Here is a 23,881-nt window from a genome sequence, read left to right as displayed (position 1 = left end):
GTTCTTGAGAGCCCCTCTTTTCCGGGGCTCCCACACCGGACGAACGGAGAAAGAGAAGATCCCAGGGAGGTAGGGGAGGGATTCATTTCTGCGATGCCGCAGATTCTTCTCTTACGCAATCTCTCCCGTGTTCTTACACCCGTGAAAACAGTCATAAGGATCGTACTTGGACCAGGGTTGCGGCTTTTTCTATATGCTCCGTATCCTGGCGCATCCGCACCGATGGCGCTGGAATACGAGGAAATACGTAAGAATTAGTCTTCATTAATCGACCATGAATTTTCGCTAATCGAAAGGGGTAGAATCAGAACTTACCTGACCTAGTGCTCTCGTTGTTTTTTGTATCTCGAATGAGAGGTAGCCGTTGCTATACCCTTTACGCAACGTCTGTGCTTCTACACCGTGAAAACGATCGTGTTACAAGGACCAAGCGGAGAACGTCTTGATTCCTTCAAAATTTGCTTACCACAACATGTTATCCCGCAACACGCTATCGTTCACTACATCCGACATCTTTCGTTAATTCAACACGGTGATATCGATTGATTACTCTTTGTGCGTCTTTCTCAGCAAAGGTATTCGAGTTCCGAATCAAGCCTATAATTCAAACAGATTTTCCTTCTGTTTCCGTAGAATCGCCTGATAGAACGGAAAATTCTCGTCATCCAGGATGAACACTTGCAACTGATCATTAGATCGGTGCATACGATCGAGAGAGATCTATGTTCCGGTTAACCACGTACCTTGACAAGGCTAGATCGACAAGGCCACGTCGTTAATCGTTTATTTCATTTAATAACTCATTTGCTCAAATTATTCCCGTTTCTTCCGATTTTTCGTCGAGTTGGAGACCGAGTTCGTTACCAAGTCGGTGCAAAATGGTGTCCAAGGAAACAGGAAGTCCCAAAGTGCTTCCTTTCTTCCGATCGAGATACCTCGATGTATGCTACAGCTGAACAAGCGGAAAAGAGGAATCTCACACACGATCGTTCATTTGCATGCCGCTGACTGTTCCATCTTCTTCTCGGTTGCCCCTTAATTTTCGAGGAGCGTTCAGTGGCAATTAGCGGAGTGTAATTACTGACCGCGAGCATTTTCAGATTGACATGGAAATTCCATGAAATTAGACGGCTGATTTTAGCCGCGGTTCGCGTGCTTTTTTGCTTCGAATTAGGTAACATAGTTTTACGCGGTTTTGCAGCATTTTCCACGGCGACTCGTCAAACGTTTGTTCGATTTCCAAACGCGGTGTTCCCGCGTGTAGACGCTTAATACTGTAAATAATAAGATACTCTTTGTGTCTCGATTACGCGCATTAGACACGGAAAGAGAGCAGAGAGAAAGAAGCGAGATAAGAGGAGGATAGGTGTCGTTCTGAATTAAATTATCGTTAATTATATATCGGGGCGATTGCAAAATCCGTGTAACATTCGTGGGAAGGTCTACTCTCGGTTCCTTTACGTTTGAGAATAACAGAGAATTACATAGCAAAGTAGATGCCGACGTTGACGGAGAAGAAAACTTTTGTCCTCTTTCCTTGTTAAGAAACCTGTAATTAGAGATATCACGAACGCATTAGAGAATCCCCCTCTAGCTGGCTGTTTAATAGGTGGCTGGGGGTTCAATTGAAGTTTCGACTGCATTATCGCACGATGTATCCCAAGGTACTCGTTTCGAACGTTATGGTGCAAAAGCGCGAGCGTCGTTACACGTTATTGCGTTGCGAGGACCGAAAGGACGAGACCCTGTTCTCTCGTAGTTCCTCTCTTCAGAAAGGCAATCAAAAGGGGACCATTTGTTTTAATGGACACTTTCGTCAGACGGTTACTTTATATCCCGAATCTTCACACGCTCGGCAATGTTCAGTCGCTATAAGCTTTCATAATTTCATAACGAGTTGACTTCCGAGCATCTTTCCTGTCGCCATACAAAAGCGACACGAAAGTCTTTCTCACGTTTCTACCACTGTCAGTTGATTAAACATTTAATTACGATATCGCCGGATAAAATATCAACGAAACCTGTTAACCGAAGATCGTCGGGATTTTCGAGCCGGTGACAGACTCGTAATTATCACTAACGATCAGTCGATTTTCGACACTTTTGCGAATCTATCGTTGCAAATTCTTATCGATTTAGCTACGCGTCCGCCGATTGTTTAATTATTTTAATTGATATCCCGATTTTTATCCGCATGTTAGTACCTGTGCACGTGTACACAATCGAAGCTTCGCTATCTTTTTTTACGTAACACTGCGCTGGCAACGCATGGATTTTATTGTACCCAGAGTTATGTAAGCGATATAACATCGATTACAACGAATCCTAGGAAGCGTCATTCAATTTGCCGTACTGCCAACGTAAGACGAGAACCGTTCGGGTAGTTCTTCGTTCTTGCGGTGTATCTTAAAGTGGGCACGAAGGAAGAGCACGCAAGGGTACTTTGACCACCGATATCGGTACTCGCGATACCATTCGCGTCTCGTATATTTCACGATTCATTCCGGTTGTGCTTGAATGACACTGCCCGAGGCTGTCCCACATCCAGGCGCGCGACACCTGTTCACGAGCGAATTAATAAGTACTCGAATCTCATTGTGCAACGGTGACAACGTGAGAGATGTAACGCTCGTTTATTCATTCGAGGTCTGTTAATTTTTCGTCCAAATAAACAGCCCGTTGCTCGACGATTGTCAGCGTACAGAACCATCCAGATGGAACGGTATTATCTCTGCAGCGTTGCTTGAGATTTATCAAAAGGTTGGTGATAATGGATGCGCACACGCAGGCGTGCGTCGTGGCATCGGGCTTATGGTGGCGACTCGCCGCGTATTTTATCAGTCGACGCGAGTCACAGCGAGCTGCGGTGTCCCAGATTTTCAGTCGCACGTACACGCGACAGTGCATAGCACGCAGCCGGTTGTCGATCGTTCGCGGATCCTAGATCGGTCCATCCTCAGAACGGTTTCGCGGTTGAACGAGCGCGGATCGATCGACCGGTGATCACATCTACGGCTACGTTTCCGGATACTTACGAGCACGGAGTAGTCGCTCCGTTGTATTTGCATTTGCAGCGAAATAATTTCCGATCGTGCCTCTGTTCGCGAAGGACGGATCGTCTGCTGGAATATCGAAAGTTCGGTGAACGTGCTTGTACAGTGATGCTTTTGCAATGATGTTACAGTGCAAACATGCGAAAAGTGTGCAGGTATACGGCTGTAAATAATCAATCGAATCGTTATTTTATTATTTCTGTGCGGTGATGTAGGCAGAACTCTCGAGATAGATGAGCGGTGATCGTTATGCAGCGTTATTTTTTAATAACGCAATCCATATCTCGCGTTTCATAAAGGCGCCTTATTTGACCACGTATCAATGATAATGAGATTTTGATAGCTCCGGCGGTATTAGCGATAACTGACAAGCACGACGATATCGATTAGTCGCCTTTAACGGAAATGACAATTGCGTTTCAATTTTTCTCGATTCGATGTTTCAGTTCTTGTACAGCGGTGCTACGTGCCGATCTTTTTATCTTCGATTCGCGCAAAGTTCTCCTTCCGCGTTTTTACCGCAGGAGAAGTATATCGTGGTATCGTGGGAAAATGTGGGAGGGAACGACTATGAATTGCGACGCATCGTTTCATTTTGTTCGGATCCATCGAGGAAACTGCTCGCTGATTAACGCTTGTATTAATTAATTAGGAGATACGTGGCACGTTAACCTGTAATTAAAGTAAAGAAACATTGTTACCATTAACGAGAGTAAACACGAGCGCATAAGGTTTAAATTCCAACGGTGCGAGACGCGCGCCGTTGCAGTTCGTTCGTGACACGAGTATAATAGCTTCCGGTCAGACACACTCGTCCACCGACACTTCCGGTAACGTTGTTACCCTCTCGTGAGCTCGGCGCGAAAAAGGGAGTCTCTCTCATTCTCCATTTCCCGCTCTAAATAACGACGTTTCGTCGTTTGTGACTCCATTCGCTTCGTTCTGCTTACTTTTCCACGATATTTGAGAATTTGCTTTGTTGTAGGATCGACCAAGTTCGATATCCCGAGGCGTAACGGAAATCTCGGAAAACCGTAATAACGATCAGTGACTGTCTGCAGCTCCATTTCATTCTCGAACGATACCGTTACCACTAATGCTCCATCTCTTTCTTCTCTTTGCATAGATGTTCCCGAATTGTAGGATAAATCTTTGCGTCTTTATCCCAATACTTTCTACCTTTCTTCTGGAATCACCTTTGCTCTGCGAAACTCGGTTTGCCACGGGACACCCGGTACGTCGGCACGCGTGTTAATAGTTCTAGTATTGTACGCGGGTGTAATTGGACGACAGGTGTACGAGCGCAAAGGGTATACAATGTGACGGAAAAAAAAAGAAAAAAGAAAAAGAAAACGAAAAAAGTTCATTCATCTGGCGTTGTTTCGCACAGTGTTACGATACGTCGGTTTAGACTAACTATCGTTCGTTAATACGCTCCGCGAATTCCTTTCTTCCTTTCTTTTCTATCTACGGGAACTTTCTTATCAGGTTTCGCAAATGCAGCCGGAGTAAAATTTCACGAATGTCTTTCCGACTCGGTCCGCTCGTTCCGACCTTCGTTCTTGAATTTCTGCGCTCTCGTCCCTGCGCGCGCGCGCGCAAACCAGCGAGCATTTTCGAAACGGTAACTGCACACGCGGATTCACCGGCATAAGTACGAACAACAGAATGCCCACACCTGACCAACGGACGGAATACATTAATGAATCCCTTTTCACCTGACTATCGGTCACCTGACTCATTTCCTGCCTGCTCAAAGCCAAGCCCCCCGTGCGCATTTACGATTCTCGATAGCATCGCGTTTTATGTGCCTCGGCGCATCCGTTTCGTTCGATTAAATCTGTGACCACGAACAAAAACGGCTTTTGTATAAAATAGAGCAGGCGAAGCGTCGCCTCGTAGCTCGAATTTCCTATGGACGCGACGCGAACGATTCGGAAATTTCCGCACAGTTTATCCAAGCCTTCAGCATTTGTCAACGAAACGGTGAACGCGAGAGGTGGCTTTTTTTTGAGTGGTGAAGAAAAACGATCGAGCGGAGCGCAAGGTGCAATACGTGCTGTGCGACAGCTGTTTTCCGGTTTAAGTCGAGACGTTAAGCACGTTTTTAATTTCGCGGCTGAACGCACTTCGGGATACAACGATGACCGTAATAACGTCCACGAGGGGTGAATTCTCCCTGCTGCTTGGTCGGTTGCTGAAAATTGCTAGCGCGTTTCCGTTCCCCGAGTCTCGTGTCTTTGCATAAGCGAAGGTTACGCGTGACGCTTTATTTACCGTATTGAACGCGTATCGAACGATCGGGCCTTGTTCACCGATAAAACGAGCAAACACGGGGAACGATAATTAGCGATGATTATATTCGAATGATTTAAGGAACGCGGTGACTGGGCGGAGTGCAACTTGCAATAACTAAAGAGGGATTCTAGAAGCATAGAGGATTGAACGGTCGCTATGGATGACGAGGATTTCGGCTTTACGAGGAGGGCTGAGGGTGTGCTGAAGAACGTTAATAACGAGCGCAACGACGCTAAAGACCCGGTGAAAAATAACAAGGATAGCTGCGCAGAAAAGGTGTTGTTCGGTTAAAAAGTTTGAAAAACCTGCTTGAAAATATCGACCAGTGTTCGAAAGGAAGAGTGACAGGAAATTTTGTTGAATTTGTCAGATGGGGGAAACGCTGGGTAGGTATAGATCAGTGATGACAGCGCCGTTATTCGGGGCGACCGAGGCCGGAAACGCCGTCCCTGAGCGGCCAGCGACCGCCTCTTCATCCTCTCCGGCTTCCTCAGTCGTTTCCAACCCGCCGAACATACCGAACGTAGTCGAGTATCACCTGAAAGTGAAGCCAGGGCAAACACAGAGGATCTGTCGACTAGATAACAATAATGTGAGTACTTACCGACGTTTTGCGTCTTTTTCATACACAAGCTAGTTCGCCTGTTGTTCGATTTTCTAACAATTACGAGATTCCACGAAGGTTGTTTCGCAATTCGTCTCGCAAGATGAACGTTTGGTCAACGAACCTTGTTCAACGCTTCTTTCGTCTGCTTTTCCCGTTTGCTCGATTGATAAAAAGCCGTGGCAAAAATGTGTAACGAAGATGTACTAACGTTAAACTGTTCCTTCATCGCAGAAAAGTCAGGAGATAAAGGAGATGAAGAAAGACAAAAGTCCCGTGTCTTCGATTGACAAGAAGAAAGAGCTCGTGTCCAAACTATCTCGTTTGTCCATCGATAATAACGTCTTCGAAGGCTCTACGGATCTTCCTCAGGTGTTTCAGGTATATCTTTTACGATATTTATCTTGTACCTTTTTCGAAGCACCTTTCTAGTTAGTCGGCCGAAAGATGAAATTTTCGCCGTCGTCTCTGTAAGCAATATCTTGCGACTTGCAAACTTTTTCCTGACATAACTCGAACCGTTTCCAAGGTTCCTCCCGCCTATACTCTTCCGTTACGTTACGTTACGTTAGGAATCCAAGGTCTTGGTATAGGTTTAATTACTACCTGAGTAGGCCCACGCGTGGGAGACTAAAGGGGACTCTTTTCAGGTGAAATATCTGGGCTCCCATGATGCCAGGGGCCTCTGGGGCATTAAGCATACGAGAAGGCCCGTCGATAATATGGTGGCTGCCGCGAAGGCCTTACCGACCAACACCATGCTCCCTCTGATCAAACTGGTCGTCTCTCAAGAAGGCGTAGCCTTACTTCCTCTCGAAAAAAGGAAACAGGACCCCAATTTCGCCAGGATGTACGCTATCGAGACGATCTCGTACGGGGTCCAAGATCTCGTCTACACTCGAGTCTTCTCCATGATCGTCGTACGCGAAACAGAGAACTTCAGGAGGGTTTCGCCTTTCGAGTGTCACGGTTTCGTTTGTGAGTCGAAACACCACGCAAGGCAGTTGACGTACGCTCTAGCCGCGGCTTTCGAGATATATTCTAGAACTGTGAAGGCTCAGGATAAAATGGCAGAAATGGCAGGCAAGAATGCGAAGAAGAGGTTTGCCATAGATCTTAGAAGCCCTGAGGAAATCGAGGCCGATTTGGCCGTAGACTCCGAGGCCTAAAAGACACCTGCTCGTTTCACATGAAATTCTTCCTTTGCTTTTATCCATGTGGCAAGACTGCTGGTTCGAGGAAAATTAAGCAGGAAAAGTATTATGTAAAATCGTCGGAATTACGAGGACGTCTACTTGCAGGACAACACAGGGTATAACATTGTCGAAAATACGTAATATATGTGTATTATATTATATCGGTAGATGTAAGCTCGTTTAAGAGGAAAGTTTATGCGCGATGGAATGAAAAGTTAGCGAATTTATTGTTATGGCTGTAAGCGTTCGTTTTATCACTTCGTTGTAAGTGCACTTGCGTTTTTAACGAATTCGTTTGTACGTAACAAGTATTATTGCATTTTCCTTGTATAGTCGTTACATTGTATTTCTTCAACGATCAGAGACCAATAGCTTTCAGACGAGATTGGCGTTGATTTTAATTATCTTTCTTTTCTCGACTAAAGTGTACTTAAATTGCAATTCTGATATACGCTTTGGGATTCTTGTGACAAATTGTTGCGAAGTTTTGTTTACGAGGATGAAAGTTGATGTACTTGTTGTCGTTAATTATTTTATCGGCATTTATGAACGGAGGTATAGGCACTGCCTATCCACGATATAATGGCTAGTTATCCAAAGATACCGAATAGAAAAGAGGCCGAAGATTACCGACTCATTTCGGTGGCTTTTGCAGTTTCATAAATATCACCAGAATTAAAAAGAAAAGAAAAAAAAAAAAAAAATAAGATTGGATTTATTTCTAGCCGCTTTGCACGTGTGCGTGTGTGTTTTTAGTTTCGTGTTATCCGTATTCCTTTTAATTGTACAGTAGTTTTCGTGTACTTTAAAGTTCTTCTTTACTGTTTAATTTATTCCCGACTCAACTTCGAGTCGTAAGACCAATATCGACACATATCAATTGTAAATAAACGACTACTAGAAGCGTCGTGATAATTACGTTTCGATGTTTTCCTTAGATTGTTAAGTTACTTTTCGCTTTTTGTTAAACATATCGGCCTGCTGCACCGTCGTATCCTCTGTTTCGTTCTAGGCTTGGGACATTTGTGTAACTCATTTCCGCGCGTGACACAATTGCTTAATTATTAATATCGAAGTAGCAGTATTAATTACTTGTATCGCAACTATATACAATAAATCTGTTGCAGAGACATCGACAACCATTTATTTCAAAATTTTTGTAGCTTCAGGCTTTCACCGACTTAACGTACATATCTCCAAACACGTTTCGTGTATTGCATACGTCATTGCACACGATCTTTAGAACGATTCGATACAATTCTTATCGTACATTTAAATATCAATACTTAGTTACTAAATAATCTTATCTGTCGCTTGCATTGTGGACAAGCAAACGTAGTCGATCTTGTTTTTTCAACAGTCCCAAGTTAGATAACACACGCACAGCCCATGCTTGGCAAACATCATTCGGTGAAATCACTGATTTCGCGACGACTTGTTGCGATTTAAAATCCTCGATGTCCTGATCGGAGGTTTGCTCGAGATCGGTTCTACGTCCGATTCCTTTACCGGCCGTACCATGTCGCTTTCCTCTTCTTCGACTTCCTTACCAATGGCCTCGTTCAAGTTATAGAAATTCTCAGATTCCTCGCACGGTATAGAATTTTCCGTTTTCGTGCAAACGAACGTGGCCTAACGAGGACAAATTGGGTCGTTATAAGATAGACAGAGAAAGGACTTAGGAATAAAATGGCTACTCGCTTGATTGAAAACAGTTTCCGCGGGACAAATGAAGCTCCATCTAGTAGCACCTCTAGCCTGTGGCATGCAAACGTGGAAAACTTGGCAATCGTTCTCCATGTCAGCGTAGTATCCATAAATTCTGTCCTGGCAGGAGAAGTTATCCACGATATTCTCTCTGATCAGCGTCGCGTTGTCCGGAAGTTCCAAACCGCCAGTCTTGTTCTGCAATTCAAGAAAACACGATATATATTCGTTCCAAGAGTATCGTGTACCTTTCGCGTAAACTAAAATGCGACGCACCTTGAATTCCGGGACGGGCCTCCTAGATTTAGGCTGTTGAGGGAGACTCCAAACAATCGCAAAGATAACAGAGAGTAGGACGATTAGATAAGTCTGTCGGATCATGATGAATGGAAAGTTTCGTCGAATCTGTATGAGCTGTCGAATAGAAGGTATCGAGGATCTTGAGAAGACTGGTGATCCAAACCGTAGAAGGGTGTTATATAGTGACCTGCGCGTAAGGATCTTGAATATTGTATGAATGGCCAATTCTCGGTAGGCAGAAATTAGTAATTTCATCACGTTTGGTCTGCCAATGACCATCCAGACGTCCACATCATCCTCGAAGGCCCGATGCAAATTTACCCGCTGATGTGCCGGGTGATACGCTCCCTGTCCAGTCACCACGAATTCCGTCGAGCAGCCCCTCGTAATATTCATCGTTCGATGAAAGAATCTTCGTGGCGATTATCAAACGATTTGACTCATCGAACTCTGAAAACTGCGCAAAGATCCTTACCGTATTTTGCGACGCGACACACGCGAGACCGTTCTTCTTCCAAGTTGAACAAAGAATCGTTAATATGCCCTTTGGAATTGCACAAGGTAAGGACATCCTTCCATCGAGGGACGGGTAATCTTGAGAGGAATCAGGTGCGGCGAATTCTCTATGAATATCCTGACGACGTGCGACTCCAAGGACGGATGCAAATGTGACGGAATGAAAATAGCCCCCGCCGCTAAGTGAGATTGAATTTCGTTAGCTGATTAAGAAAAGTTCGACGTAGCTCGTCCGCGAAGAAATTCTATAAATGAACGGCGGAAGGATATTTCAGCGCCTCTTCTCACGAATTCCGATGATTTCGATGCGACACGGTGGTCTTGTTGGCCACGGTCCAATCAGAGCTCCGAAAAGAGGTTCCAGACGTCGAAAACCGAAGGCAAATCGAAGCGGGCCTCGTCTTTCGTTAAAGGTCGCATCGCGACCGCCGATTCTTCGGGATGTGAATACATAAGAGTTTCCACGGGGGCCTCGCCGGTTACGAAATCCTGCCCGTTTCTGGTCATTGACCATGACAGGCACGAAACACGTCTATCCTGGTATATTCGTTTATGCACCTGCTGGCCTGAGCAAGGACCTTTCGTAACATCTCCCGAACATAATTGTCCTGTCAAATTATCATCAAATTTAGCATTCGCTCTTCCTTACCGATTGTTCAAAAATCGTTGGACGTAACGATATCGAAGATATTTAGGAATTTGTTTATATTCCATGCGTACCGTAACGTTGGCAAGGGGGAAAACTAAAAAATGATGACTTTTTTGGAGGGGAAGAAATCTCGAATGTTTATCGGTTGATCGCAATCACGGCCAGGTGAACAGCCCGAAAGTATCGGTGCTTATTGACAATTCCTGTCGCATTTTCTTCCACGTGATGACCAGGAATACAAAAGGTATTCATTCGCTTGAGGCTGGTCCACGCTCTACGGAGAAAGAAGGTCGTAAGTCGGTTCAGTAAGCTTTCTCGGCTGCGTTCAGCGCACGCTTCTTATTCACCGTCGATAAATCGAGGATCTACGATTCGCCGCGGGAATGTAACATCCTCCACGAATTTGTATATTTCACGTTGGTGTTCTTTGTTCGACAATAGAAAGATTCCCGGGTCGTAGAATATAACTAAAATAATTTATTGCTTGTACGATCCTTACAATTGTTATTTAACGATAAATCAACAAGATTTGGCAGCTATGGCGCGTGGGAGTATATGTGACAGCAGGTACGCAAAATGGTTTTGGTACGAGAATGGGATTTTCCTCGATACGTTTATCGCAAACTGGGAAGAAGGTTCATGAAGTATGAAACGCAATATTTTTCGTAACATTACGTATGCCTACGCGGTTGTTTAAACATAAATAGAAAAAATAAATAATTTCGTATAAATATAGGATTAAATATAGATTACACGGCTGGTGTTAATTTTCGATAAACATCAAGTTAACGTTGCGTTCGAAATAAATAACAATTTTTTTAACGATTATCTAGAAACCTGAGCTTAGAGAAAATAATCGCAGCGTCAGGTGTTTGCTATGAATCATTCTCGCTGCTATTATCTTGTCATCGCGAAGATAGAAATTGGTCTTCCCTAGTTAGACCATCGATCAGTTTTTTGGAGTGTGAGCAGCGTAAGCGAGATCTTGAGGAGAATCGTTGGTGGATCGTCCCCAGTAGCCGTGATCGTAATCATCGTGATCGTAATGGTGCTGATGCTGAGCGTGTTCGTAGTAGATAACCTTGGACGGATGAGATTTCTTTAAATCCAACCAGAACTTGGTAGCGTTGATGATCAAGCTGAGGATAGCGATGCCGAAGAACTTGAGTTGGAAATGCGTCGAGATGAGTTGAAGCAGGAGACTCAGTTTAGCTTTGAACAGCATGGCCAAACCAAGGAGTTTCTGCAGCTGCTTCTTCTTCTTCCTTCCGTATTTCTTACCACGTCCTTCCACTGCAATTCAAATTTCGTTAGGGATTTAAACAGACGTTTCCCAATCTCACTAACAGGTCATGTATCGTAATCGAAATCGTGGAACATCAATCATCGACATAGAGGGCGTATCAAAGTTAGCGATAACAGCATCAGCTACGATCGCAAAGACGATCCCTAAAGGACGTGGCACCGATTTTTCTTGCCCTTCCCTGCCACACGTTAGTGCATTAACGTGCGAATCGACACAGAAACTAGGGAAACAGTTGACTCGTTCTTTACCACGAACTCACTCTCTTCGGTTGACTCCGATGGCCGCGATTCATACCACCGCAAATTGTTGACGAGGTTAAGTATAACGAGGTGTTCGCAACGTGGATTTGCTCGCTAATTTTCTCGCCTATACTTTCATTCACTTCTACCTTCTACACCGAGACGGTTAGGTTTAACGAAGACGAGGAACCCCTTTGATAGAACGCTGGATACATGAGAATAATTAAGGTAACGAATAATTTGGGATGAACGAGTCCAGTGACCTGGATACTTTCAACTCTTGCGGGCCATGTAATTTCATTTGGTTAACTTTCTCAAAAAAATGAGTCACGGTCTTTCAAAGAAAATACTTCGCATAACGAACATATTAAAAGAGCAGAACGACGATATCATACTTCCTTCAATAGCCGGAAGATTATTTTGATGTCTGTCAAATTGTTCAATTTCCTAGCTGCGATTTGCTCGAAAAGATAACGAAGATAACGAGCGAAATACCGTTAGAGCAAATTTGCCTAAGTCGGGTCATTAAATATTGTATAAACCAAGTGAAGAAGTCGGTGACACATCGGATGTTGAATTTCAAGCGATTGCTGCTGACCTAAAGACACGTATTCGCTTGGTAATACAAGGCTCGTCTTCTAACGTTCTCATGTTAATGTGCTTCTTCGAACGTTAAATGTCCCGTGTAAATGTAATTAGTCCCGTTCGCTCAGTTCGTCACGAGACTTAAGGACTCGAACGACAAGGAACTGGACTCTTCTGTTTCTGCTCTTTGGACTCGTTTCAAAGCGGATTTTTCCTAAGTTCCATTCATAAAAGCGAGCCACGCGACTTCTACTCCGAGCAGGTGTACTACCATTCAGCGTGTCGACTCGTGTACACCAAACGAACGATTAGCGAAGAAAACAGAGAAGAGAGGAAAGAAATATGTCAGCGAAATTTCGAGGTATTTATCTCGTGAAAGATAACGAGAAGAATCTGTCGTCGAGTAAATTTAAGGTTGGTAGGCCGATCGTTTTTAACGGTGTTCCTGCAGAGACGCGAAGAGAAGTTCACGGTTGATTTTACCATGCGTCCCACGTGCCGATTGACGCATGATGCGCTTCAGCTATCACTTCGTTCACCGATCAGGCCCACATCGTTTGTTCCGTTTCGAGAGGCCTAATTCGAAACTTTGCGAAATCTTGGAATTCTCACCTTGTTCTCCGGCATCTGCGCTTTCTGCAACCTCCTCCGATCGTCCGGGATTTTGGACGTCATCGATTACCTCGGCCACGAAATTGCCTGCCTGCTCGATAACCATGCTCATTGGTGTTTCGCTCTTCTTTCCGGTCACTTGCATCTCGATTTGATCTATGTTTCTGGCTAACCTCGTGCCCAGGCATCCTATCGAGTTGCTCTCTAACACACAGTCCAGCAAACTCCCGTTCTCCTCTTTGCTTTCGATCGGTTCACCCTGAATGTAGAGGGCGAGTCCCAGAAGTAAGAAGGTAGACACTGATATCCTCATGGCGATGAAGAGATGAGACGAAAATCGATCAAAGACACTTCCACTACGCGAAATCACAGGTCATCTGCTTCCTGTCCTTCACCCTCCTCTGTGTTTTTCCTTAATTCGTGCTCGACCTTCTGGTTTTTATATCCTTGGACCGCGTGTCACGGGCACGAAGTGGTTGTGGAAGGTTCGTGGTCGAACATATATGAGAGTGTAACCCCTTCCTTCTGGACTTCCGCCAATCAAGTTGGTCCTGTTTCAAGTGAGACCCGACCGGCATCCCCCCACTGCGATAGTTTTCGTGGGCACACATCGCTGAAATCGAGCCGCGTTTGGTTCTCCTTAAGGAATTCTGACCACCTCGCGGGGCCGAGGCGCTCCTGTGAATGGGAAAGATTTTTCCCGGATATCTGTATAACTAGAAACAGAGATGAGTCTCTGATAAAACGCCGAGCGTGTGCATTTCTCGCTATCGTTCGTACACGTATAATTTAATCGCGTTTCTTTGCTATTCCAAACGTATACTTATCGCTTGTCTTTTACTCAGCGATGGTATTTTTAATTTTGTTCCTTGGTAATTCAGTCTTCACGGTTGATCGAATTCGAAAATTCGAAAGGCGGGAAATTGAAAATTTCAGAATTTGAAGACTCTAGAAGCGCAACCATGAAAAAGACCGAACAATTGAGGTCTGCTGCCTGCCCGATGGTGAAAATGAATTTTTAATAGCATGTCAGCGATTTTTCCTTGTTGTTGAAAAGCGTAATGGATTTAAAACAGTATGCGTGTAACTTGGCACGCGTGTGAGTCACGTACGTGGACCGATGACAGAAATTCCGCTTGTACAACGTTGGGATGCTAATACAACCTAATTCTGGTCATCTTTATCGTTATTTAAAGAACGAAGAAGGCACGAAATCGTAGTGAAATCGTTGCTTTCGAAACTTCATGGGCTTAATAATGATTAAAATAAAATACATTTATTATATAAATGGAACGGTGGATTTCCATAATAACCGGTGTCGTTTTAATCCAAATCCAACTAAATTAATAAAACTTTTCCATAATTGGCATTCAACGAAACGTTACTATTTGTTTTGGTCAATTAGCATAATTGAAACGTTCCACATTCGGAAGCATGTAATCGACAGAATAGAAAAGCAGTCACAGCAAATTATGAATAATTGCCTGGATAAATCACCGTGAACCTCATCCTTCTCTGATGTGAAAAATTTTATACTCGACATACGATAATTAGATATTATAATAAGATTCCGGCATAAAGGAACCAATGTGTTTGAACCTTATTAAATTCGTTCTTTTATTTCATATCAACGGTTACACGTTATTTATTAATCGTAAAATGTCAGAGGAATAACGATGATTCCTCACGACCAGTACCAGCGGAAGGAGTAGCCCTTGAGTCGCTCGGTTTCGTTCGCTTCGTTGACATTAGCGACAAACGAGACGTTAGGCTGATGACCGAATTCGTTCGAAAGATATTTCACCCGGGTGTCAACACCGTCGTCGCTTTGCGACCGATAACTGCCATCCTTTCTACCGCTCCTATATCCGTCTTCTTGATGCCCATGCGAGGTTATCGTGTAATTGAATCGATAGTAAAGATCATTCGCCATTTTTTCCAACGCACGATCGTCCATGTTCCTATCTTCGACAATTGGATCAGCAGCGTGCTTATTCGTTATGAAATTCTTCCCTGAGTCCACCATATTTCTCACGATCCCCACAGTTAGACTCTTCCCTTGTCTCTCGTTAGACCTCAAGTCCTTCGGGTTCAGAGGAATTTTGTTTCTTTCTTGAACCAACTCGTCTGTAAAATAAGTCGTTGAACTCTGAAAAGGTAGATCGACTAGTTGGAATTAACGGGTAAGTTTCTTCTTTACCGTCCTTCTTCTCGTTCGACGACTTCGTCATCTTCTGCAGTAAAGGATTCAGCTGTCGTTGGGAAATAGATGGCGTTACCGTCGGAGTGATCTGTGAAGTAATCTCGGATTTCTCTGTTTTCGCTGCGACTTTGCATGAGCTGCAAGCCCTTGCCGCTACAGCCTCTACCAGCTTCTTTGCAACTTCCGGCCTGTCCTTGAATATCTCCTGCGCATCCTTCACTTGAATTACAAAGAAATTAATATCTCTTCTAGCGCAACGTAACAGTTTGTAAACTTACAACTTTTGATTCTTCTATAGGCCATTCTGGTAATGAGGAAATCGCCATTTTTATCCGTCGCATATCCTGTTTCGTGGTACACACCATCCGCAGTTATGAATCCATATTCCCCAGTGATAATTCCGTCGGTATCTTGTCAATTTAACATACTTCCTTAACAAGTTTCTCTCGAGTTTCTCATTTTAATTTTCTATGTTTTTCACGTACCTTTCTTTTCGTATCTATGTTGAAAGTCGACAATGTTGAACGAAAACTCGTAAGGTCTAGCCTCGTCGTTTGTTTCGTTCGACGTCGCGAAATTGCAGAGGAAAATGGCACAGAGAAAGCACAGGATTTTGGAAGTGGTTCTCTGAAATCGTCAAAAACACGTTATTCGACTATTTCGCGACCAACGTCCTCCGCGTGTAAAATTCATGCACAAGGGATTATTACCGTGGAGAACATTTCCACAGCGCTGCAGCAGCTACGCGATCGCACAGTTGAATGAAGAAGACGAGCGAATCCTCTCGAGTCTTCGAGGATGATGCAACTATGCGAGAGAAAAAATTCTCTTCGTCGATTTATCAGAGGAATTGTCGACGGAGAGGAATAAATCATGGAATTCACTCATCGGGAAAAATCTATGGAAGCGCGCAAGTATCCTCGTCGCTCGCTTTCACGAGCTTCGTGTACTTGAATAATTACACGACAACAGACAACAGTTGCAAATCTCTAATGGCTGATCGAAGAAACAACTATTTAGCGCGAAGACACGAAGTCGTAAAAGTATTCCTCGAGAAACGTCTACGTCGCGAAGGCGGTGTATCCCGTCTTTCCGCAATAACTGTACTCCAAATTTCTTAGCAAGTGCATCCTGCGTCTATTGTTTCCTCGGTTATTACCTAACTTTCCATGGCTTCCCGTTGTTACGCGTCTATACATCGCGTATCGCGATAAAATAACAATACATCAACTTCGACAGCGAACGTATAGGTCCATCTAACAAAGGAATCGACGCTTGACTTCTTCTTTCAGCTCATTTACGATTACTTCACCGAAGACGAACCTAAGCGAAGGTAGCAATTAAATTAATAAGCGAGGAACGGAAATAAATTTCATTTTACGCTATGAATAAACTCGGATAGATTTCTAACGTCAAAGGTAAACATCTTTGTGGGTAAGGTAAATACGCGCGGTATCCTCGAGGAGGGCTTGGATCTTTCTAATGGCGCTCGCTAAACACACTTATCCAAATTGGCACAGGGGCTTTTGAAAAAGTCAAATGCTTTCACGTCGAACGGCGGTGATCTAAGCTTGTAGGCATACCGAGATTAATCCGGGTTCGATTCCGATTTGCCACGTATGCGTCGTGCATCGTGCATTTTGTAGTTTAGAAAACGGTATAGTTCTACGATTCGTATGGCAGGCTGTCGATACGGGATCGATGGCGCTGGCATACCAACTATACGATGTACGAACGGAAGGTGGGTTTCTGGCACGTATACGCACCGCGAATATCGAGGCCTTGGAAAATAAATTTGACAGTGACAGGACTTTCGTTACGTGCCGCTAACATTGATCTATATCCTTCTCTAACGATCGAGGCATGGCGCGAAACGTTACGTTTGCTCGTTTCGTAAAAAGTGGAACGTTATTCTGGTGCAATTTTTGCATTCAAAAATCGTGACCACCGTTTTATCGTGGACGTGAGAGAGCTCGTAATAGGCTCGTGACGTTCGTGTGCATCGTGTAAACGGCGATATGATTTTGAAAATGACTATGCGTCGCCATGTCGCACTTAGGCTCTCGTCACCGATGAAATCGATCGGTATTATTTTAATTTCGATTTCGATGTTGAATTTAACGACAGAGAAAAGGGAAAACTGGTACGTGGTCTGAGCTGATCGTTTCAGAATCTGGACCAAAATGCCGTTACGTTGGGTCCGAAGTGGGTCAGTCGGAATATCTTGTTCTTGTTGGCCGCTACACCGGACATTCCACCGAGAACCGAATTAATTTTAATTTTATAGTCGATCGAGTACCATACGATCGCATGAAAATTCGTGATAACCTTGATTAACTGTATATTTTCATGCAAATGGTGTCTCATAACGATTATCGTGTATTACGGTTATAGAGTTTCGTTGGAATAATAATTATCGTAAGTACGATTTATTTCGTTAAGTAATCGAAGGTGTTCTATTTTGTAAAGTGCCGTTTCATACTTCTTCCCCACCAGTCGCCATCTTCGTCACCGTGACCGTGATAAGCGTGATAATAGTGCTCGTGATATTCAGGTTTATGGATCACTACCACTTCCGATTTCTGAGAATTCCTCAGCGCATTGTAGAGCATCACAGCCAACGCGATTTTTCCTACGAAGATACTTCGGAGCAAGCTCATTTTGATGGATGCGAGGGTACCCGGTAGCCATGCTAACTGCAATTCAAGATCTCGTTACAGATATCGAGTTGCCGAATGCTCGTAACTATAAAATATGATAACAGTTTGAACCTGCAGCAGCAGTGGAGCCATCATCATCACCATTCCGATTCTTTTGAGGATACCTTTCTTGAATTTTAGCCTGCCAGTGCTTCGTTCTTCTACGCCATTGTCTTGAAAAAAGAATCGCAACGTACGTGAGTAAATAACACAGATTTTCGAAACTGTTTACTTACCTTTGAGTAAAGACGACATGCTCAACGTGATACTTGCTTCGTTGTTAGCGATGTGCATTGCAATACCTCGCGCAATGTCGACCCGTAAAGTCCCATTGAAATACTTTGAAACGTGTTCGGCACCGTTAGAATTTTGAAACACAACCGTGATGCACAAACACCAAAAAATTACCTCTAGTCTATTCATGACTATGTATCTTAGAAAGTTAATTCTTAAATGTAAATACGAACATGTAAACATCCTAGTTCTCGTCGGCCTTTCTAATTGTCACTAATTAATTCCTCGTACGTTCCTTACCTTCCCTTCCATCATTCTCTCAATTTTAACCACCAGGAAGAATAGGAAATCTCGATGTCGGTCACCGTTGCCTACTAGATCGCGTGTAACATGTAACGTTACGCATTAATTGCTAGCTTTTTCTCACTTCCGGTCACCGAGTTAAATTAGATCGGCTGCGAGGGCGACTGAAAAATTTGCCCAATTTTACGGTACCTCGCTACGGAAAGAATGACCAGCTTTTGTACAAGTATTTCATAACCGACGTGTGGAACGCGTCCTGCTTGCATTCGATCGGTGAAGAGACTGCTAGGTAATCCTAGTAAGCGGAGACCAGACATTTTCCTTTTTGCTGTCTGCTTACCCCACTAAAACCAGGAAACTGGGTCTCTACAGTCTGTCGGCACGATTCATATCATAGGTGTAATACACACGCGGTTGGTTACCGACACGCGTGGTTTAAGCGGAAAATTTCACTTCGTTTCTCGATCGTTAAACGAAAGATCGCTCGACTGTTCCGATGTTAGAATATTCGCAGTTGTGCTCGATCCCGAACGAACAAGACAAGACGAATGGCGAAGAGAGAATAAAGTTGATAAAAAAAATTTAATAAGTACATTCTACTCGTGATACATATGGTTCGATGAATAAATAGAAACGCAAGAGGAGACGCAATTTCTTTACAAAATAAATTAACATTATCGCTAGCTTGAGGTATGCGTGAGGTTGTGTCTTAAACGTAAGAGTTTACAATTTTGGTTTCTCGATTTGGTCGATTATAGCAGTCCACGATGCAACGGGAGATACCAGTCTTATCCCTGAATGCTTCAACGAAATTCTAACAGTTCCTTTGGTATACGAGAAAGGAATTTCGGTTCGCTGTATCGCCGATGCTCGAACGAAAATCGTAACACGATCGTTCTGCTCTTGTTGCACTCGTCGAGGTGCAGATACAGAGAAAGGAACGATGAACCTTTGCGAATGTTACGCGATAGCCTAGTTCCAATTGTGACAATCGAAGAAACAGTTTTCGAAAGCAGGAGATTGTCGAAGAATTCTCGATCATCCTTTGTAGTAGTAATGTTCCCCTCCGTCGTCCATACTGGATGGTGGCATCCAGCCACTGTACGCTTGGTTATGGGCAGTCGGTAGGCTGTTGTGGACGTGCACGTGGATCGGTTGAGCGCCTTGTGCATTGTGCTGCCAACCAGAGGAAAACTTGGCTATTAACGTGCCGAGTTTCAGCATCAGCAGTATGGCACCTGAAACGAAGTTCACAATCAGAGAGCGTGGCAAATTTTGGTACGCGAAATAAGAAAGGAACTGAATTATAGTCAGGGAAACTCGTTTAAAAGAGTCCTTATCGACGAATACGGTCGACGATATCTCCTGATTTCGTATGCACACAGCGTTCAGAACAATAGCTGAACCGTTATTTCTTCGTACGCTTCCTAGCTAATAATTCGTACTTACCAATGAGTAGTCCCTTCAGTGAAATCACTGTCAATACAGTCAGCATTGTCGTTATCACTCCCATTTTGTACATCATCGGCATCAACATTAGCTGAATTCGTTTGTGGCCAAACGTTCGTGCCTGTCTGCTCGTCTTTTCTAGATATTTAAAATTTCATCAGTACTCTGCCACTTCGATTCGACCCGATCTGCATTTATCTCCTCGAAAGTAATAAACTGTCGCGTATTTCGAAAATGTGAATTTATAACGTACCTTGAACACCGTTTCCACCGTCGAACAACAAGTCGTCGAGGAATTTTCTGAGCTGCTGTATATCGGGATCCGGTGGTGTCGTGTCCTTGGAAATCGGCAGCAGTTTGGTGACTTTGGCGCGTACAACTTCACGTTGGTTACCTGCAGAGACACCATCATCACTCTTGACGCCCGACGGGATTGCACTTTTTGGAAAAGTAGTCACGAGCAATGCACACGCAAGCGTCCAACCAATCGGGCGCATCATTGAACCGGTTACGATCACGTGATTTTCCTCATCGACACCGGGGATTCGTTTCGGGGAAGAATTTTCCAAGGTTTGATCGTTATTTGACCATTGAACGCGAGACACAAGCAGGAACCACGAATTACAGCGTGTTAATCGAGCTCGCACGAGCCACCGTATGATTCGGACGAACGAGCACGACGCCGTTCGAACTCAAAAGAGGATCAGCCTACGTGTGCGCGGTAGATCTGCGCAGCGCCTTGAATTTCCTCCTCGCCGACAATTTCGTGGACGCGCCGTGCTTGAAACACTTTTAGAATACGCTGTTAGAACGTATTCCATTCGAGATTCTATTACAGCCTGGTTACATTTGCTACTAGCACTTGTTGCCGCATTTCTCATCCTCTTGCTCGCGAATTCCGTATCGCCTATCTCCTTTTCAAAGTTTCTTCGAACGATTTCGAAGAATGGCAATCGGTGATTAAGAGTCTTCTTGAAATTCGTTTAAAATTTATTCCTTCATCGAGAGTGCAACATGTCCCACTTTCTATATCACTGTTACGGTCACTATATCATTCGTGTACATTCCCTTCTCGAATGAGACCGTCTGACCGCGGAAATCGGTAGTTAGAGGATCGTCGTGTCTTTGCAACATTGTGATTATCGTCGATACGTCGTGATCCCTGCGTTCAGTCCCGAAAAAGGATGATTTCCTTCAGCAGAAATTTCCGAAGCACGGGAAATAAAGAAAGGATAGTCGTGGGAGCTAGTCTTTCGTCTGTAACATCTTCAGTCCCTTCACGCCCTGTTAATTTGATGCAGCCAAGTAGCTGTTCTTGCAGCGAAGAACGTACTAAACGTGGTCTATAATTTTCTCGAAATTACAGGCGATAATGACTTTGCCAGAGTCGTAACCGCATGATGACCCGTGAATGTTTCGTTACACGATTACTTAAACACGGAAAGATCGGTAGGCAACCCGGTAGATGGATTACGGGGTTCCAGTCCGCATGGAATCCCACGAATAATCGGGTGACATAACATCGAACTAGCAAGCGTGAAACTTTCCGAAGAGAAAAGAGGTAAGAGTAAACGAGCGAAAGCAACTATTTACATGATCCGGATTTGTACTAGTAGACACGGTTATTACTAGTAAAATGAGTTAACGCGTTGTGAATACACCTTAAGAGCGGACAGCCACTAGATGGATAAAAGGAAGAAAGGCAATACAGGTTTACCGCATCGACTTTGCGCAGTGAATCCGGCATGGAAGAAAAGAGAGAAGAAGAGCCGAAGAAGGAAACGGAGGCCATGTTGGAAAATAATGCTCGTCGTAAAAATTCTTTACCCTCCCGTATCCTGTTGCTGGGTACACCTCTTTCTCCATGGCCGTCCCTTCTGGTCTCGATTCGTTCAAGGACTAAAAATCCAACCCCTTGCACCAGAACCAGAAAGGCCGTATTAAAGATCAACTTGAAACCCGGCTTCGACTGTATTCCAGTTGCATCCTCCAGCCTCCACGACGACTTCTTCCCTCGCTGTCTTTTTGTTCCTCCTTCTCTTCGCTCGAATGTTGTGCTCCCATCGTAGCAAAGTTTTAAAGGCTACACTTAGCGCGGATATTTTAAGAATACGATAAGGATCATCGGGAAAAGAGAGAAAACACAACACGGCATTCTTTCAACCAACGAAGGTTAGTCATTTTTGTTTTACGAAGTAAGTTTTGCAAGTAAGGATTCCATCGGAATTCCGTTCTTCGGTGTTCCGTCCAGTCTAAAAGATGACCGCTTTTTCCACTCGTCTAACGCACGATAGTTGACTCGTACGTGAATCTTCGAGAAAGCAGAGATCTATACGGAACGTCGTAGGTCAACATAGCAGAGACCTAAAGATGAGAGGCAAGTGACCGAGAGCAGAATCTTTCGCGCGATGTCCGTGATAGATCTCACGCAGGGAAGCATACCACGTTATTTTCCAAGCACCACTGCCTCAAGGTTAAATGGCTCATTACCGCTCTGGCTGCAAAGAAGAAATAGAGGTGGACAGAGCAGTGCACGGCAACCGGTATAGTTGACTCTTTGCTTTCGCGAAGTTGAATGTTGAGCCATAAAAGAGAAGGGACACTAGACCCTGGATCCTCTTTAACGAACCTCTATGACTGGATTTTATCCGCTGCCTAAGAAAATGAAACTGAAAATCTCGGCATTGTTGCAACAATTAACTGGAAATATCCTTCGTTTCTCGGAGAGGAACGCTGTAGAATCGTTCAATGAAACGATTCCGTAAATCTTTGTTCCGACGAAACGATCGTAAGAAGCGCAAAGGTAAATGCATCTACACCCGTTAGACCGCGAACTCGATTCCCTCGCAACCCCGGGGGGCTCGTAGAGGGGCAACATAAAAATGGAAATTCCCGGCTGTTGCCTATCCACACAGTCTCGCGAATCCTTGCGTCTCGTTGGTTGATTCTGTACGTACACTCTCACGAGCATCTTCGTTCGCTGTGCCCGGGCGATGGTATATGTATTACCATACCTCTGCCATGGCTGACCATAGACCGGCTCACAAGTGGCCGAGACATTCGCCTCTCGACCGCGACCATGAGAGCACTCGACTCGCGACGCCCACAGCTAACGAGTACCTTCCATCTCTTCCCTCGACCTTTCTTCTGCCTGCTGTTTCTTCTGTTCCTTCTTCACGCTGGTCAACCACGCAGTGTGCCACGCGATGAGGAGAACCTGGACCAGCCGGCGGCCAAGTTATCGACAGATGAAAAGAACGGTAACGTCGACGATGTAAATTCTGAGAAGATCGAAGTCGACGATCCGCTGGAACGAGTGCAAGGAAAACTTGTGGATTACAAGGACCTCGAAGTGGGAAATCAAGAGGAAGCGTCGGAGGACTCGAAGAAAATCGACGAGAAAGTTGCGGAGTCGGTGGATAAAGTAAGAAGCGGCTATCAGGAGGACGATTTAGCATCTGATCAGCAGGTACCCGTTGGGAAAAGAGGGGACGAGGAGGAAAAGAAGATAGACGCGACGAATGTGGTCGGAGCGAGTATCAGGGGTAGCGAGGTGTTAAAGCAAGAAGACGAGGAAGCTGGTGTGGTGAAGAAGCGGAGAAGAAATGACGTTGCTCTCATCGGTAAAAGTGAGGTCCACGAAGGTGCTGGAATTCGGGCCGAACAGATCGGGGATGCGAAAGACGAAGGGATTAGAAGATTCGATGTTCGAGTGGATGGCGAGGGTGTTGCTTCTGAAGTGATCGACGAAGAACGGAACAAAGGATACGCCGAGCCAAAGAAGTCGGATGTATATGACCCCGAGGAGACTAAGACGGAAGAAAATGAGAAATCGAAGGAAATAATTCCGAATTATTTTCGAAAATCAGGAAAGCTCGAAGATGAGAATTCGAGAAACGACGAGGACGTATCATCGAACGAGAGTGCA

At 44.4% G+C, this 23,881-nt stretch overlaps 6 protein-coding genes across 8 annotated transcripts in view; 2 read left to right on the top strand and 4 right to left on the bottom strand.

Annotated features, from left to right (window-relative positions):
* The first annotated feature begins 2,404 nt into the window (after nucleotides 1-2,404).
* Nucleotides 2,405-8,183, top strand: LOC108551775 (uncharacterized). 3 transcript variants are annotated; one of them, XM_017906035.1, is made up of 5 exons: nucleotides 2,405-2,438; nucleotides 5,430-5,627; nucleotides 5,722-5,943; nucleotides 6,190-6,336; nucleotides 6,606-8,183. In XM_017906035.1, the coding sequence occupies exons 2-5, from the start codon at nucleotides 5,508-5,510 to the stop codon at nucleotides 7,122-7,124; spliced, it is 1,008 nt and encodes a 335-aa protein (XP_017761524.1). In that variant the 5' UTR covers nucleotides 2,405-2,438; nucleotides 5,430-5,507; the 3' UTR covers nucleotides 7,125-8,183. The 3 variants fall into 3 exon arrangements, with proteins under 3 accessions (XP_017761524.1, XP_017761523.1, XP_017761525.1); XM_017906034.1 differs by lacking the exon at nucleotides 2,405-2,438 and adding an exon at nucleotides 2,857-3,208; XM_017906036.1 differs by lacking the exon at nucleotides 2,405-2,438 and adding an exon at nucleotides 3,664-3,736.
* Nucleotides 8,184-8,567: 384 nt separating this feature from the next.
* LOC108551767 (uncharacterized) lies at nucleotides 8,568-10,073 on the bottom strand. The gene is made up of 4 exons (XM_017906028.1): nucleotides 10,050-10,073; nucleotides 9,135-9,272; nucleotides 8,853-9,056; nucleotides 8,568-8,783 (listed from the first exon to the last, which is right to left on the bottom strand). Exons 2-4 carry the CDS (start codon nucleotides 9,237-9,239, stop codon nucleotides 8,568-8,570), a joined length of 525 nt encoding a protein of 174 aa, XP_017761517.1. The 5' UTR covers nucleotides 9,240-9,272; nucleotides 10,050-10,073.
* Nucleotides 10,074-11,272: 1,199 nt separating this feature from the next.
* On the bottom strand, nucleotides 11,273-13,378 carry LOC108551792 (uncharacterized). Its single transcript, XM_017906060.1, has 2 exons — nucleotides 13,066-13,378; nucleotides 11,273-11,616 (listed from the first exon to the last, which is right to left on the bottom strand). The coding sequence occupies exons 1-2, from the start codon at nucleotides 13,376-13,378 to the stop codon at nucleotides 11,273-11,275; spliced, it is 657 nt and encodes a 218-aa protein (XP_017761549.1).
* Nucleotides 13,379-14,749: 1,371 nt separating this feature from the next.
* Nucleotides 14,750-18,390, bottom strand: LOC108551766 (lethal (3) malignant blood neoplasm). The gene is made up of 8 exons (XM_017906026.1): nucleotides 18,204-18,390; nucleotides 18,040-18,140; nucleotides 17,735-17,964; nucleotides 15,979-16,075; nucleotides 15,754-15,895; nucleotides 15,547-15,678; nucleotides 15,286-15,487; nucleotides 14,750-15,116 (listed from the first exon to the last, which is right to left on the bottom strand). The coding sequence occupies exons 1-8, from the start codon at nucleotides 18,388-18,390 to the stop codon at nucleotides 14,750-14,752; spliced, it is 1,458 nt and encodes a 485-aa protein (XP_017761515.1).
* A 1,152-nt stretch (nucleotides 18,391-19,542) lies between these two features.
* On the bottom strand, nucleotides 19,543-20,450 carry LOC108551765 (uncharacterized). Its single transcript, XM_017906025.1, has 3 exons — nucleotides 20,207-20,450; nucleotides 19,954-20,091; nucleotides 19,543-19,742 (listed from the first exon to the last, which is right to left on the bottom strand). Exons 1-3 carry the CDS (start codon nucleotides 20,448-20,450, stop codon nucleotides 19,543-19,545), a joined length of 582 nt encoding a protein of 193 aa, XP_017761514.1.
* A 2,503-nt stretch (nucleotides 20,451-22,953) lies between these two features.
* LOC108551764 (uncharacterized) overlaps nucleotides 22,954-23,881 on the top strand; it is a 6,774-nt gene continuing 5,846 nt past the window's right edge. The window contains 3 exon segments of the mRNA XM_017906024.1: nucleotides 22,954-22,964; nucleotides 22,966-23,659; nucleotides 23,783-23,876. Of these exon segments, the coding sequence (XP_017761513.1) occupies nucleotides 22,954-22,964; nucleotides 22,966-23,659; nucleotides 23,783-23,876 (799 nt within the window).

Source organism: Eufriesea mexicana, unplaced genomic scaffold (genome assembly GCF_001483705.2).
Source record: "Eufriesea mexicana isolate 0111107269 unplaced genomic scaffold, ASM148370v2 scaffold5018, whole genome shotgun sequence".
Lineage (NCBI taxonomy): Eukaryota > Metazoa > Arthropoda > Insecta > Hymenoptera > Apidae > Eufriesea > Eufriesea mexicana.
Note: the sequence above shows the minus strand (reverse complement) of the source record. Positions and strands in the feature narration are given on the sequence as shown.

Coding starts and splice junctions, on each gene's coding strand:
- LOC108551775 (XM_017906035.1), top strand. CDS start 5,508: ATGGATGACGAGGATTTCGGCTTTACGAGGAGGGCTGAGGGTGTGCTG. Junction 5,628..5,721: donor AGGATAGCTGCGCAGAAAAG/GTGTTGTTCGGT, acceptor TGAATTTGTCAG/ATGGGGGAAACGCTGGGTAG. Junction 5,944..6,189: donor GTCGACTAGATAACAATAAT/GTGAGTACTTAC, acceptor CCTTCATCGCAG/AAAAGTCAGGAGATAAAGGA.
- LOC108551767 (XM_017906028.1), bottom strand. CDS start 9,239: ATGATCCGACAGACTTATCTAATCGTCCTACTCTCTGTTATCTTTGCG. Junction 9,057..9,134: donor GGCCCGTCCCGGAATTCAAG/GTGCGTCGCATT, acceptor CTTGAATTGCAG/AACAAGACTGGCGGTTTGGA. Junction 8,784..8,852: donor CGGAAACTGTTTTCAATCAA/GCGAGTAGCCAT, acceptor TGTCCTCGTTAG/GCCACGTTCGTTTGCACGAA.
- LOC108551792 (XM_017906060.1), bottom strand. CDS start 13,378: ATGAGGATATCAGTGTCTACCTTCTTACTTCTGGGACTCGCCCTCTAC. Junction 11,617..13,065: donor CGCAGATGCCGGAGAACAAG/GTGAGAATTCCA, acceptor TTTGAATTGCAG/TGGAAGGACGTGGTAAGAAA.
- LOC108551766 (XM_017906026.1), bottom strand. CDS start 18,390: ATGAATAGACTAGAGGTAATTTTTTGGTGTTTGTGCATCACGGTTGTG. Junction 16,076..17,734: donor AGAAGTATGAAACGGCACTT/TACAAAATAGAA, acceptor TCTCTCGCATAG/TTGCATCATCCTCGAAGACT. Junction 15,679..15,753: donor ACATAGATACGAAAAGAAAG/GTACGTGAAAAA, acceptor TAAATTGACAAG/ATACCGACGGAATTATCACT.
- LOC108551765 (XM_017906025.1), bottom strand. CDS start 20,450: ATGCGCCCGATTGGTTGGACGCTTGCGTGTGCATTGCTCGTGACTACT. Junction 20,092..20,206: donor CGGTGGAAACGGTGTTCAAG/GTACGTTATAAA, acceptor TTAAATATCTAG/AAAAGACGAGCAGACAGGCA. Junction 19,743..19,953: donor ACTGAAGGGACTACTCATTG/GTAAGTACGAAT, acceptor ACTTCGTTTCAG/GTGCCATACTGCTGATGCTG.